The 14,076-nt window shown below is 38.2% G+C and overlaps 1 protein-coding gene across 4 annotated transcripts in view; it reads left to right on the top strand.

Moving 5' to 3' along the window:
* Positions 1–24: 24 nt before the first annotated feature.
* Positions 25–14,076, top strand: part of dzank1 (double zinc ribbon and ankyrin repeat domains 1) — a 29,646-nt gene continuing 15,594 nt past the window's right edge. Inside the window, exons 1-8 of one of the 4 annotated variants that reach the window (XM_012962760.3) lie at positions 25–163; positions 5,128–5,253; positions 5,948–6,101; positions 6,549–6,666; positions 8,314–8,407; positions 8,812–8,936; positions 9,597–9,679; positions 13,306–13,423. In XM_012962760.3, the coding sequence (XP_012818214.1) occupies positions 5,145–5,253; positions 5,948–6,101; positions 6,549–6,666; positions 8,314–8,407; positions 8,812–8,936; positions 9,597–9,679; positions 13,306–13,423 (801 nt within the window). In that variant the 5' untranslated portion in view covers positions 25–163; positions 5,128–5,144. 4 annotated transcript variants of the gene reach the window in all.

The raw sequence follows: 14,076 nt of genomic DNA, 5'->3' as shown, positions 1-14,076 counted from the left end.
GTTTATTAGCGTCATCTTCGCATCTTTAGTTGCTAGGCAGCCAGACTTGACCAATGAAAAGGGCAGACACCGTCAGGAAGCAGGTTTTTACTACACCGCGTCTCTAGTAACGGGAGGTGGGACAAAGGCTGCGCCGGGGTCCACAGTGGGATATTTTATCAAGGTAAGTCAGGGTGCTATCAATTTAGACTAATGAAGAGTCTGTAGGTTACTGCTCGCCATAGATAGTGCTCTGCAGCTTGCGAACTTATGCTTTTCGAACTCAATGCTATGTGATTCGATGAAGCCCATTAACTTCTAGTTACATGTTTTTCAGTGGCTGAAATATTTTTATATTTTATACGTTTTTATAAAGCGGGACTGGTGTAGCATGTACAGTACATGTATGTAAGCTCATCTCATGCACCAGATTGTCTGGGAGAATTATAGCCTCAGAATCATTTTATGGCTGTTTGACTAATTAAAAGTTTTGCTAAGTACAAATGCTGACAGGACAAATACAATAAATCATTTAATCAATTTCTAATGTATTCATTTGAACTGCAGAAAGTTGGGTACAGTGGCCAACAAATGGTGACAATGTCCCTTAGTGCAATGTTTTTGGTCAAGAGACAGTAGCGTACCTTGAGTGGTCTGGCCCCACCCCCACAAAAAAAATATCTTCGGAGGGGCCCGGCATGCACGCTTAAGCTCAAATGAGAGCCAGCAAAGTGGACATTTAGAAGTGACTATGGATGGCAAACTACACACAGTGGACCTCATGGCCCAGCTTCCGCCCCCCATGGTCATGGGGTCTGCTGTATAGGTAGTTATGCCACTGTCAAGAGTATTTGGCCTTATTGAGTCAACTGCCCATGTACATGTAGGGACCCATAGGGTTAAATGGTCCCTATGGCTTTAAATCCCTACAGGTTCAGTTCCCTTAGTTGCTGGGCAGAAGGGAATGTATCTAAGTGAGTTCATTAACATGTGTGCTATTGGTCAGAAGGTATAGTGACCACATCCTGCCTGACTTTGGTATAGTGTTGGGAGAGGAGTGGCACCTTCCTGTTGTTTGCTTCCACCTTAGGGACAAAGTGGATGTGTGCTGAGAGCCCAGGGCATGGGCCCAGGCCCAGTGAAGTCGGGGAACAGGGCCCCGTGAATGAGGAATTAGATAGTGGCAGGTGTAGCTCCCTTTATAGTACACTCTAGGAGTGTAAGGCAGTTAGGGTTGAGCTAGAATGAGCAGCATGAGCTCCTGCATAGGATTTGCAGTTTTTCTGGAGATAGTTCTCCCAGGCCACATTGCCTGTAGTGTAGGGATCCAAGTGAATAGGGAATCAGGATAGAGAATTCCCTGAGGGATCCACTACAGGGTGTGTTGCAGAGGTGAAGGGAGATTCCTGCCAGTCTGCCCGCAGGAGAGTGTGAGTCTGAATATACACTCGGTATGTGTTGCATGTACCAATGGCCTCTGAAGCTGTATTGTGAGTAACCCTGTGGATGTTCAATAAATACTTATTACTTTGTTATTTGCAAGAACCTCTGGCGCCCTCTGTTTTCATTTTTCTGCATAGCAGCAAGAGAGGTGTAGTTGCACAACACCCTCACCTTCCTCTTCCACTTAGCGAAGGCCCATTCTGGGTAAGAGAGTACAGTGTAACCCATGTTCTACTGGTACTAGTCCGGGAAGGCAGCTATTGAGCTGAAATAGGTGTTACATACACTTGTGAAAAGATCCTTGGATCGCCCTCCTTTACTTAAGGTTGCCCAGTACAGGTATGGGATCTGTTATCCAGAATCCTCGGGACCTGGGGTCATTTAAATAAGGGATCTTTCCGAAGTTTGAATCTCCATGCTTTAAAGGAGACATATTGGATAAATGGGAAAAACGCTAATTTTGTAGGCAATTATGAATAATATACGATGCTGGTTTCCCTTTGTGCTAAAAATTAATCCTCTCTGTAAAAATGGCCCCTTTATTGGAGCTCCCTATAGATCATATCACTTCTCCGTCCAGTGTGAAATGACAAGTGGGCGTGCCCTAACGGTCTCTGCCAGAAGCACAGTAGGAGCGGGAGAGCCAATCACAGCCCTGCACTCACACAAGCACAGACAGGCTTCAGTTCCCTATCAGGTCAGCCTAGCTGCTGATTGGTTCCTATCCTACAATGCAGTGTATGGAGGGCCGCCGGCTCCCCAGCTCATCCAGAGAATTCAGCCATGGGCGGGGCTAGTGGGGTTTGGGGGAATTTCTCAATAAATCAATCTGAAACACAACTTTTTAAAGCACAATCCTTCTATATCTAGAGGAGTATAATTCCCTGGTACATTCTTAATTTTTATAGGATATGTCTCCTTTAAGTTTACTTAAAAATAATTTAAACATTAAATATCCCAATAAGATTGTTTTGCATCCAACAAGGATTAATTATATCTTAATTTGGAGCAAGTACAAGGTACTGTTTTATAATGACAGAAAAAAAGAAAATAATTTCTTATACTAATGCCTGTGGCACACGGGGAGATTAGTCGCCCACGATAAATCTTCACTATTGGGGGTGACTAATCTCCCTGAGATGCCATCCCACCAGCAAGAATGTAAATTGCCAGAGGGATGGTATACAGAACGCTTAGTTTTTTTGAAGTTGCAAAGATGCATATACCATTCCACCGGCGATTTACATTCTTGCCGATTGGATGGCATGTCGGGAAGATCAGTCGCCCGCAACAGTGAAGATTTGCCACAGGCGACTAATCTCCCCTGTGTGCAACTGCCCTAAAGGTGAAGACATACAGAGATACTTAGTAGCAGCTACTTGTTATGGCTACTAGTGATGTGCGGCCAGGCCTGATATCCACGGGACCCAGATAAGCTCTGTGTGTAATGAGGGTAAGTAGATCAGCATTGTCTATTTTAGTAGCTGCTTCTATTAGCTCTGTGTGTCTTCACCCTTACTTCACCCTTACTTTTCAGTGAGGACTCCTTATATTATTTTATGTACCTTTGTTTTGCTTTTTCCCCTCTTCCTTGCAATATATACTGTGTCTGCAAATTCCTGTAGAGCTTACAAGTAAAAATATTGTTTTTTTGTGTAATAAATGTTATAAGGTGTGGGATTAGCAATGTTGATATGAACAAATATTTGTAAAATATAGAAATTAGGCTGCTGTCATTATGCTCCAAGGAGGAGATGCACCACTTCAATACAAATATAAAATATCTTTGCTGTTTATTTGCATGATCTTTGTTTGCTTATGCAGTCAACCAAAATGCCTTTATGCCATGGCAGAAGCTTCACAATCCCATTGTGATGTATGGTACATTTTTATCAAAATGTTTAATGTGCCATTACCCTTGTTCCCTGGCACAGAGTACTTTTAAAAACAGGTAAGGGTATACAATGACTTGAGCATTGTAAGAAAATACTTGAACTGCCTAAGATGATTTCATGGCAATATTATTCTACTGATGCACATTTTTAGTATTTTTAGTAAGTTTGCTTTGCTGTTGTCACAGTGCAGTGCAAATAGCATCAAGGAGCTTAATGAGGCCCCTGGACCCTCTGTTGGTCATCACTTTTTTTAAGGTCCATTTTATTTTATGAATTGTCAGTAGTAATGTAGTTTTTTTTGGCATTTGACCCATTTATCTCCCTTGTTAAGTACGGAAACCATTGTATTGTCTAGGAGGAACACACCATTTGGGAAAACCGAGAAAATATATTATGGGGGTGCTGTTCCCCTGTAATGTGGTGCTTTGGGTTCCCTCCTGAATTATGGTTCATGGGGATGCTGTTCTCCTAATTTTTATGTTGTTCTATAGCCAATATGGTGTAACAAAATAAACTATGAAGTTGTAGCTTGCATGTGTACCTAACGTGTTGTCCTTTTTAAGGATTGAGCATGGGCATTCTTGGAAATACATGTGTACGGATGCAAGGATGGAAGCGTATGGAAGATACAAACAAAAACACATATAGTGCAGATTGTAAAAGCAAAAGTAACAGTAGTGTGATATGTGCACAGTGAATCAACACCCACTTGTGCTAGCGTAATATATGCTCACCAGATATCAATGGATAAGGGCCATAATAAAAAAAGGTTGCAATTTGATTGTAGGTGTAGCCAGGATCCTCAATAGGATGTACCAGAAAGAGAGAACAAGGGATAGTGTGATAACGTTTATTTAGAACGAAAGCTGCACAGTGCAGACTACTCACAATTTGGAGAAGACAACAAGGCAGAAAAACTCTCATCAAACTCTCAATCAAAGGGGTTGTTTAAAGGAACAGTAACACCAAAAAATGAAAGTGTATAAAAGTAACTAAAATATAATGTGCTGCTGCCCTGCACTGGTAAAAGTTGTGTTGTTACTTCAGAAAGTCTACTATAATTTATATAAATAAGCTGCTATGTAGCCATGGAGGCAGCCATTCAAAGGAGAAAAGGCACAGGCACATAGCAGATAACAGATAAAACACTATTGTATACTGCAGAACTTATCTGTTATCTGCTATGTAACCTGGGCCTTTTCTCCTTTTTTCCAGCTTGAATGGCTGCCCCCGTGGCTACACAGCAGCTTATTATATAAATTGTTGTAGTGTTATTGTAGCAAACATACTAGTTTTACCAGTGCAGGGCAACAGTGCATTATATTTTATTACTTTAAAGCTCTTTCATTTTTTACTGTTACTGTTCCTTTAAGAGGGAGCTGCATATTCGAACACCTTAACTACACTGAAGATTTTGTACAAGACATCCCACCGAGAGCGCTGAGTATTGGTATATGTTTTATATACCACTTGTTTTGGATTCTTGGAAATTCAGTTACGTAAATTAGTAAATTTTTGTCCAGCTCCAAACTCACCAAGCCATAATTTGCCTTACCTTATACCTACACACGTCTTGAGGGCTATGCACTGATTTAATGATGTGCCGCCCAGTTGGGACAAGCGCAAGGCAACATGTCAACCTTAACTACTGACATATAAGTAGCGGTTCTTCTGATCTAAGATGGGTGCAACTCCCCATGTATGTTGTTTTATTCTACAGGGCTCTTTTCAGCCAGAGTACTGAAAAAATGCTGTAACAATTTATCTAATTCCATTTCTGCTTACATTCACACTCCTATTTTCTTTGCAGAACTATTCACCCAAATAATGACTGCTGGCTCCATAGCTGTACCTCAGATTATACCACTACGTGTTCCTCTCCCTGGAAGGAGCAAATATGAAATTGATTCCAATACACCAATTGAAATAAAATCGGGTAAGAATAGCATTTATTCAAAATACAATTGAATAGAGATCAGTAACCCGACATTTCAATAGGGAATTACATCCCTTCCAGTAAATGATTTTATTGTAAGTTATACTGTGCAAACAGTGTATGGCATGGATAATATTTGTCGATGGCTTCCGCCCCCCTTTCTCAGGTGCAGAGACCCCCCTAAAACATTGGGCATGCCACACACTGTTTGAACCACATATCTTACATTTAAAGGATTTTAATGGAAGGGATGTCATTCCCTACTGAAATGTTAGTGTGCTTGCCTCTATTCTATTGCATGTGGACTTTCGCACAGGGAATTGGGCTGTGAGAGGCTTATAGCAACCTTAAACAATTGCACCAGAATTACATGTTTGATTTGAGTCAAAACAACATTTGCCAAGCATTTGAATTTAGAATTAAATCATAGTCAGTGGTGCTGTTTTTTTTGTATTTCGCTGCTTCCAGCAAGTAGTGGTTTTGTGAGTGACAAAGTTATCAATAGTTTCTAATACAATAACCTTTGAACATAGCATCCTGCTAAAATAGCTGCCACCTCTATTTCAGTCAGCTCTACAGCATATTTTGAAGAGGAAAGTTAGCTTCATAAGAGACAATGTTACTTTTATGGTGAGCATATTTTTCTTTAGAAAAGGAAATCTGGCACCTGTCAAAGGTATTCTTCTTTCTACAGATTCTCCTGAAGTGACCATTTACTACACACTGGATGGAAGCAAGCCAGAACTGTATAAGAAAGTTGGCTTTGGAGAAAAAAATACATTGAAATACAAAGGCCCCTTTATGTTACCAGATGGCAAAATAACTGTCAAGGCACTAGCTGTTAGTAGGTAAGTAGGTCTGTTCTTCGAAAAACTGAACACACAGCCATGTCCCATTTTATTTCTGTCTTTTTTGGGACAATCTTAAAAACTTGTATTCTGTAACATGAACCCAGGCCAGTTTGCCCAAAAGTGCTTTTCGTTAGCTGCATTTTAGGTAGCTTTTAATTATGGCAAACAGAGGAACGGCTCAACCATTATTGTTCGAATTTATACCATGTTGGGTTTATAAGACTTTCAAGACCAGAGAGGTAAAAATCCGAATTTGAAAAAAAAAAATCCAACGGTTAGTAAATGACCCCCATGTGTAACTCTAAATCAACTTAAACACCTTTAGTATAGGCTTTTTTTGTAAAGATGCTCTCAGAATGCTGCTAATATGTATGGATTTCGGAAGTTGATTTGTGGGAACTTACTGTAATAGTGTTTTCAGATATTATATGTAATTTTTTTTAGAGATGGCCGAGAAAGTGGAACAGTAACAAAAGTGTTCATAGTGGAATACGTACAACCAGATCTAGATTCATCGGATGAGGACAATGATGAGAATTTCCTTAAAGATCTTTCCAAGCAGGTACAGTATCCTATAGCTTCCTTTTTTGGTGGGATGTCCAAAATCAGACCCAAATGGGGAGGGGCTCTCATTGAATTTGTTGTAGGGTATGTGTGCATATATATATATATATATATATATATATATATATATATATATATATATATATATATATATATATATATATATATATATATATATATATATATATATATATATATATATATATATATAGAAATACAGATATTTGGAAGCACTCCTTCAAAGTTTCAGCGATACCCGGGTGCCAGAGCAAAAGGAAAATACAATCGTAAAGCAGAATGTCAGCACTCACGGGGTTTGGTTGATCAGACGAAAAAATAACAAAATATCAAATAATGCAGAGGTGAGGTTTTATTGATCCTACGTTTCGGTTTCTTACTGGAACCTTCGTCAGGGACTACTGATGAAGGTTCCAGTAAGAAACCGAAACGTAGGATCAATAAAACCTCACCTCTGCATTATTTGATATTTTGTTATTTTTTCGTCTGATCAACCAAACCCCGTGAGTGCTGACATTCTGCTTTACGATTATATATATATATATATATGCCATTAATATTATTTTTACAACATCATATAGTATCTATTTCAGCATTTTGATCTTCCAATGTCACTATGATACAATAGTTACAACAAGATGTGAGATTGGTGCCAAATCATGGCACATGTACATGATTATAACACAAGTCCTTATTAGAGCTTATCTTCAGTTTGGCTCCTTACATGAAGCTATACATCCTTTTCACCACCAGTGGGAGTATTTACTAATGACCAATTTTTTTCAGATCATGTTGTTTTCAACAAGTCAAAAAGCTGTGGTTTTTGTGTTTTTTCCTGCAAAGTTTTTTCCATTTGTGCTTTTTCAATTTGAGTTTTAGTCGTGGTTTCAAATAAAGATAAAACCCCTTATACATAACTTCTTATATGATTAATATCTGTTAGTTTTCTTTAATTTTCTCCTCCTAAAGGAGCAGAGAGGACTATTAACAAGTCAGTTTTAGAATATTTGATTATAGCCTAAATCTGTAGGGGTCTTTTATCTAGACCAGTCATTCCCAAGCAGTGGCTTGTGAGCAACACGTTACTCACCAATCCCTTGGATGTTGCTCACAGTGGCCTTAAAGAAGGTGCTAATTTTTAAATTCCTGGCTTGGAGGCAAGGTTTGGTTGCATAGAAACCCAGTGTAATTGCCAAATAGAGCCTTCTGTAGGCTTCCAATCCACATAGGGGCTACCAGATATTCAATTACAGCCCTTATTTTGCAGCCCAGGAACTTTTTTATGCTTGTGTTGCTCCCAACTCTTTCTACAATTGAATGTGGCTCATGGGTAAAAAAAAAAAAGGTTGGGGATCCCTAATGTAGACCCAGGGAGGGATTGCAAAAGCACTGAGGGGCATTCTGGGTCTTGTTGTGCTGTGCAGCCTGTGCTGATTAAAAAACTCAGCAGGAGGTGCAGTGCACAGTATCACTGGGCAGCAGTTTTTTCAAGGCAGGAAAGTACTGTTCAAAGTGCCTTAAAATGGCAGATTGCACCTGTTTTTGTACTTTGGACTCCACCTTTCTGCTGGTATTTCTAAGGTTTCTCTTTATTCTAATACAAAACTGTAAATGAATTTCCCTTTAGGATATTGAAAACAGCTTTTCCTTACCCAAAAGCAAAAAGAAGAATGAAGCGCTGGAGAGAATATCTGCATGGGATGAAACTGCACAAAGTAATGGTATGTCATTATAGTGATTTAATGTTAATGTGCCTAGAACATCTAGTCTAGTGTAAAAGAAAGAAAGGGCAGTTTTACGGTCTGCAATTTTGGGAGACTGTTTAAAAGCTTTCAGTTACATTTATAAAAAAAAACAAATTTAAACCACTGAAAATCTTTGTTTAATTTTTTTTTTAATTTTAAGTATATTTAAAAGTTGCTAAGAATTACATTTTCTTTAATATGCCAAGAACAGTTTTTGGGTGGAGATCCCCTTAGAGCTGTGCATTGATATGCATTATATAGGGGATAGGATAAGTGAATGCAAGTACCTTGTGGCATTTCTAGAGGCTTGAAGTTCTGATTATTTGTATCTAGTAATATTTTCTGCTTCGTATGCATTACCCATTTTTGCATCATTTCAGGTCCTGTGAAAGAAGGAAGGACTAACCGTAGGTCATTCAAGGGTCTACAATTTATGAATGATCGCTTGGAAAAATCAAGCCAAGTAGAGGAACCAATATCACCTTCTCAGACCCAGAGATCACAGGTATAAATAATTAGCTTTTAGTTCAGTGGCAAAATTAAATGTTACAGGACCCCACAGCAAATTTAATTTAGGGCCCCAAAACATTGCTGAAGTGACCTATTCTACCAAGATGTTAAAACTGGTTATTAATTAGGGCATTACAGGGCCCATTACATGCCTAGCCTCCCCTGCAACGGTAGGGTCTGCTACCTCTAGTTATGCCCCTGCTTTAGTTCTTGGAGCAAGTTCATGGAGGGTCATACTCCTTTAGGAACCTGTGAAACAGTTTTACCAGCCCAGCTGGAATGCACAGATCAGCTGTGGCTCCTTTTTTTGGCTACATTTCTTCTCTGCACAGAGATATCTCTGGTCTTTTAGAAGTTGTAAATCTACAAGAAGATGTCTCTTTGGGTTCACAGAGGGCCCCATGTTTACACATAGAAAGATTAGGGCACATGCTTGTTATACAGTACTTGTGCATTCTCATATTGTACATATCACCTCTTTCTCTGCCATGGTTCTTGGACTTTCAGAAGTATTCTTCACAGAGGGCAATATTATATAAGAGTGACAGATGCAAAGTTTTCTGATATTTATTTTTTTTACTTTAACATTATTATTATCAAGGGAATAGGTGTACACCTTCTCTAAACACATTGCATTATTCTGTAATTTTAGCAGAATGGCGGTGTGGAAGGGATTGTTAGAAAGAGTCTGACAAGTGCCCAGATCATGAGAATCCAGAGGGAAACTGATTTCCTTAAGTAAGTTGATGCTTTTACTGGGGTATAACAATATTGAAGTGGTGGTAGGTATGAACAAGGGTATAGAGCCCAACAACGGGCCAACAAGTGGCCTAATTAGTGCCAAAGTTTCAAATATATGTCATAACATGGATACTTTTCTTCAAGGTTGGGGGTGATTTTGTGATTTTCCTTTGTGTTCAGTAACAATGCATTTTTTATTCAGATTATCCATTTAGCATTTCAGGTAGTACACTGAGCATTATATGGCAGGCCCTATTGAAGGATAATATAGAGTCTACATGTATATGTGTTGGTTTTCTCCCATATACATGCACTGTCATCTTTTTTTTTCATAAACTCTTTTTATTTGATGCCATTATATGCTGATTCAAAATACTGTTCAGTATTGTATCAATATGTTATATTTGTTTACCTGTTGATATTAACTGACCAGAAGACTCCACCTGAGGTTAGGGGCACAAAACAAATTGCCTCTCTGCTCTGCCTTAAAGGGATTCTGTTGTGATTTTTATGGTATCATTAAATTACACGGTTTACATAGCAAATAATTAATTACCATTTAAAATGTTATTCTTGAACCAACAAATGTATATTTTTTAGTTGTAATAGTGGTGTGTAGGCGCCATCTCAGTGCATTGTGCCTGAGTCTGAGCTTTCAGAAGGAACCAGCGCTACACATTAGAACTGCTTTCAGGTAACCTATTGTTTCTCCTACTCCCATGTAACTGGAGTCCCAAGCCAGACTTGGATTTCTTACTGTTGAGTGCTATTCTGATATTTACTAGGAGAGCCTATCTTGCTCCCTTCCCATTGTTCTGCTGATTGGCTGCTGGGAGGGGGTGATATCACTCCAACTTGCATCTCAGCAGTAAAGTGTGACTGAAGTTTATCAGAGCACAGGTCATATGGCTGTGGCACCCTGGGAAATGAAGAATAGGGCTAGCCCCATGTGAAATTTCAAAATTAAATATAACAAAAATCTGTGTTTTTTGAAAAACGTATTTCAATGGTGGATTCTCCTGGAGAAGCTCTATTAACTGATGCATTCTGAAAAAAAAACCATGACAATATTCCTTTAATTTTTTTCCTACCTGTAGTTGATTACCTCATTAACCACTCCGATTGCTAGCCTGCAATCAAAGTCCCTCAACTATATCCTCTTACCTTCCTCTCTTTAAGCTTAACTCTCATTTCTTTTTTTACTTAAGTGCTTCTATGAGTGGTTGCTATTATTTAAAGGTAGGTAGCTTCATTATATCATAAAGGAATTGTATTTGTGCCACTTTGCAAAGTCACGGGTGGCAGTTTTGTGCATAGCCTGTAGCAGGATGCCAGGACCAAAAGGAGCATTTCAAAAGAATTTGGTTACAATGGATTGGTAAAAATAGTTCTGGCATCTATATAGGTTACTGGATTGAATTGGTCCAGTTCCCTTCCTCAGCTGGATCCTACTTCAATAACTGTATTACTATGTAACCTAGAAGCAAGCAGTGTATGAGCCCCTAGCCAAAGCCTTTATCCAGTCACAAATAACACATATGTGGCTTGGAAAAACACAATATATTTGCAAAAGAGACTGTAAATACAACCCTTCCATGGGCTTGGGGCTGTAGCCTACAGAATGTTCATCAACCTGCAGAGTTTTTTTAACGGAGGGGTCTTCTATTTCGTCTTCCCAGCTTTCTCAGCTCATTTATATGTAGGATACTTTACTTTAGACACTTTACTGTACACATATTACTACAGCGCACTTCTGGTATTTAACAGTGACACATGTAATGATTAACCAATATATCTGCTTAAGCCCACCAATGTTTCCTGCAAATCTGTCCAGTTTTATAAACACCAGAAAATGAATTGTCTTTCTTTCTGGTAAAAACCTATATCATTTTTAAAGTTTGTTTTAAATTGTAATGCTTTAGTTTTGTTGTGAAATTTATGTAGAGTGTGCAGTCCTGGCATTAAGAAAGATGTAAAAAATTATGTTAAGAACTGGTACTTTTTAGAAAGCTTTTTACACCAGTTTTTATGCCAGTTACTATTCTCTGCCTGAACTTGTCCCATTTAGTTTTCCCATGGCTAAGATGGTGTAATTTCCAGTGTTAGTTAAGTGTTTTGAAAAAATTAACACTGGTGCATGGTGAGAATTTACACATAAAGGCTTCAACAGCCCTTTAAATACACATTTTTTTTAACATTTTGTACTACTTTAGTGTACAGTTATTGATAACAGCCAGTAGATGGCAGCAAATCATCAAAATTATAGACTTTCTTTACTGCAGGTCTCTTCATTATCATCATTTTTAATTTAGAGCAAATAGTTGGCTTCAGTTTATTTGCTCTAATGGCTGGCAAATGGTTGGCTAGATCTTATCATATTATTGTTGTATTGGTGACTACAGTAAAAACCTTTCGCTTCTTGGAGCATATCCTTAAGCAGAAAAACTGACATTTCTTCTTTTCTGGTAATGTAACCACCAAAGAAAGCTTGGAATGTCTAAAAATAGCTGGTTAGTTATTTAGAATAGGCTGCAAATGAAAAATGCACTTTTTATGAAAGGCCACACTAACTAAAGCTGAATTGGATCAAATAATACAGGAGGTGCCACCTGAACACATAAAACTGCACTGTGTAGCAAAGGTGCTTATAACTGCTAAGGGCTAGGATCACTAAAGTTGGATAGATGGATTGGGTGCTTAGATTTCCCCACTTATTATCCTAGCATCATCATAATAATACATAGGTACAAAGAAAGAAGTATTATGCATATAATCTATGCCCTTAACTTATGTTTGGTACAAAAGCCTTTTAAAAATGGGAAGGGGGGAGTCTTAGGTTACCGAAGATTTTTGTTTACTGGGTCAGGTGTTTTACCCTGAGAACCTGAATATTGCAGCTTCCTGTGACAACTAAAATCAATGTGAGGGTGCTAGAATGAATGTGACACTGGGAGGGTAGACAAAAGATTTCTACTGGCAAAGGTCTTAATATTTGCTTTATTTGAAAATAATCCCTGTCTTTTGGCCCTTAAGACAATCTAGTTCTAGATATATTCTAGTCTTACATTTTTGTGAAGTCTGTTTGTACCGATCCTAAAAACCTTAATTTGGTTTGTATTGATACTTAACAAATGTTAGCTAGTCAGAAATCTTTCATCATATGTTCGGTAATTGAGCTAGTCAAAGCTGCCCAGTCTAGTTTAGTATTTAAGGTTGCTCAAAGTTCCTGCTGCGTCCCATTGACTTTTGTGGGAAATGCCTGAAAGTCCCAGTAATTACGCTTTTCAGCTCAAAAACTTTGGTTCATGCAGGAGTTCATGCAGGAGTTTCCTATTCAAGTCAATAATAGGCAGATCTCCGCATCGGCCTACCACTTAAAGAGGAAATTAAATTTCAATATGAAGATTTACATTGTGGATCTGTAAATGTATAAAATACATTCTAAAGGAAGTTAGTCGGTTGATCAAAAATTATCCCCAAAGCTATACTTTTTGATAGAGGATATAATTGGCTACATTAATTTTAAAAGACAAAGTATAATAAACTGACAAATATTTATCATTAGCTTACATGATTTCAGATTAAGGAGCAATATTGCACTTTAACTTCCTTTCCAATTTTAGGTGTTCTCACTGTTTGGCTAATCGTCCATCTGACCCTTTTGCAAGATTTTGCCTGGAATGTGGTTACCCTGTTCCACCAGTGCCAGGTCACCGCCTTCCACCTCCTGAAGGAGCTCAGGTAAAAAAAGATGGCCATACATTATATGATTATTATAATTTGGGGCAGATCTTTTCCCTGATGTGCCCACGTAAGGTGCATGATATCTGGCTAGTTTGATCATTTGGCCTTAGAGCCAAATGATCAAATTACGACGACAGAGACAGGAGTGGTTGGAGCGGGGACAGCACTTACAAAATTCAAAGAATTGACATGAAGAGAAATTAAAGCTACTCTATGCTTGTACCTTGTGAAGTACATTTCGAGAACACAGGTAATCTCCCTGTATAATGGACTTTGGTTTATTTGTGCTTTAGTAAACAAACTATCTATCTCACAAGGACAAAACATAGAGTAGCTTCCTGTTGAGATCAAGAGATAATGTAAAAATGTAAATTTTTTATGATTAAAATAGTAGCAAGCAAAAATTATGCTCAGCTAAAAAAATATTCATTGAAAAGAGGATATACTGTTCCTTTTTTAGATTATAAAACTTGAAACTCACTTATAGAATGGTGAATGTTTCAAGCACTGATAAACATATTAATAGAAATTGTGTGGGTTAATGCCCTTGGCTGGGTGCTAAGAACGCTGATTATAAATTGGCATCTGGGTTGCTGAAATATTTACAGAAAATCATTCTGTAAATGGAGTGAACTACAGAATTACAGATA

Source organism: Xenopus tropicalis, chromosome 5 (assembly GCF_000004195.4).
Source record: "Xenopus tropicalis strain Nigerian chromosome 5, UCB_Xtro_10.0, whole genome shotgun sequence".
Classification (NCBI taxonomy): Eukaryota; Metazoa; Chordata; class Amphibia; order Anura; family Pipidae; genus Xenopus; species Xenopus tropicalis.
This window is presented reverse-complemented; position numbering and strand designations above follow the sequence as displayed.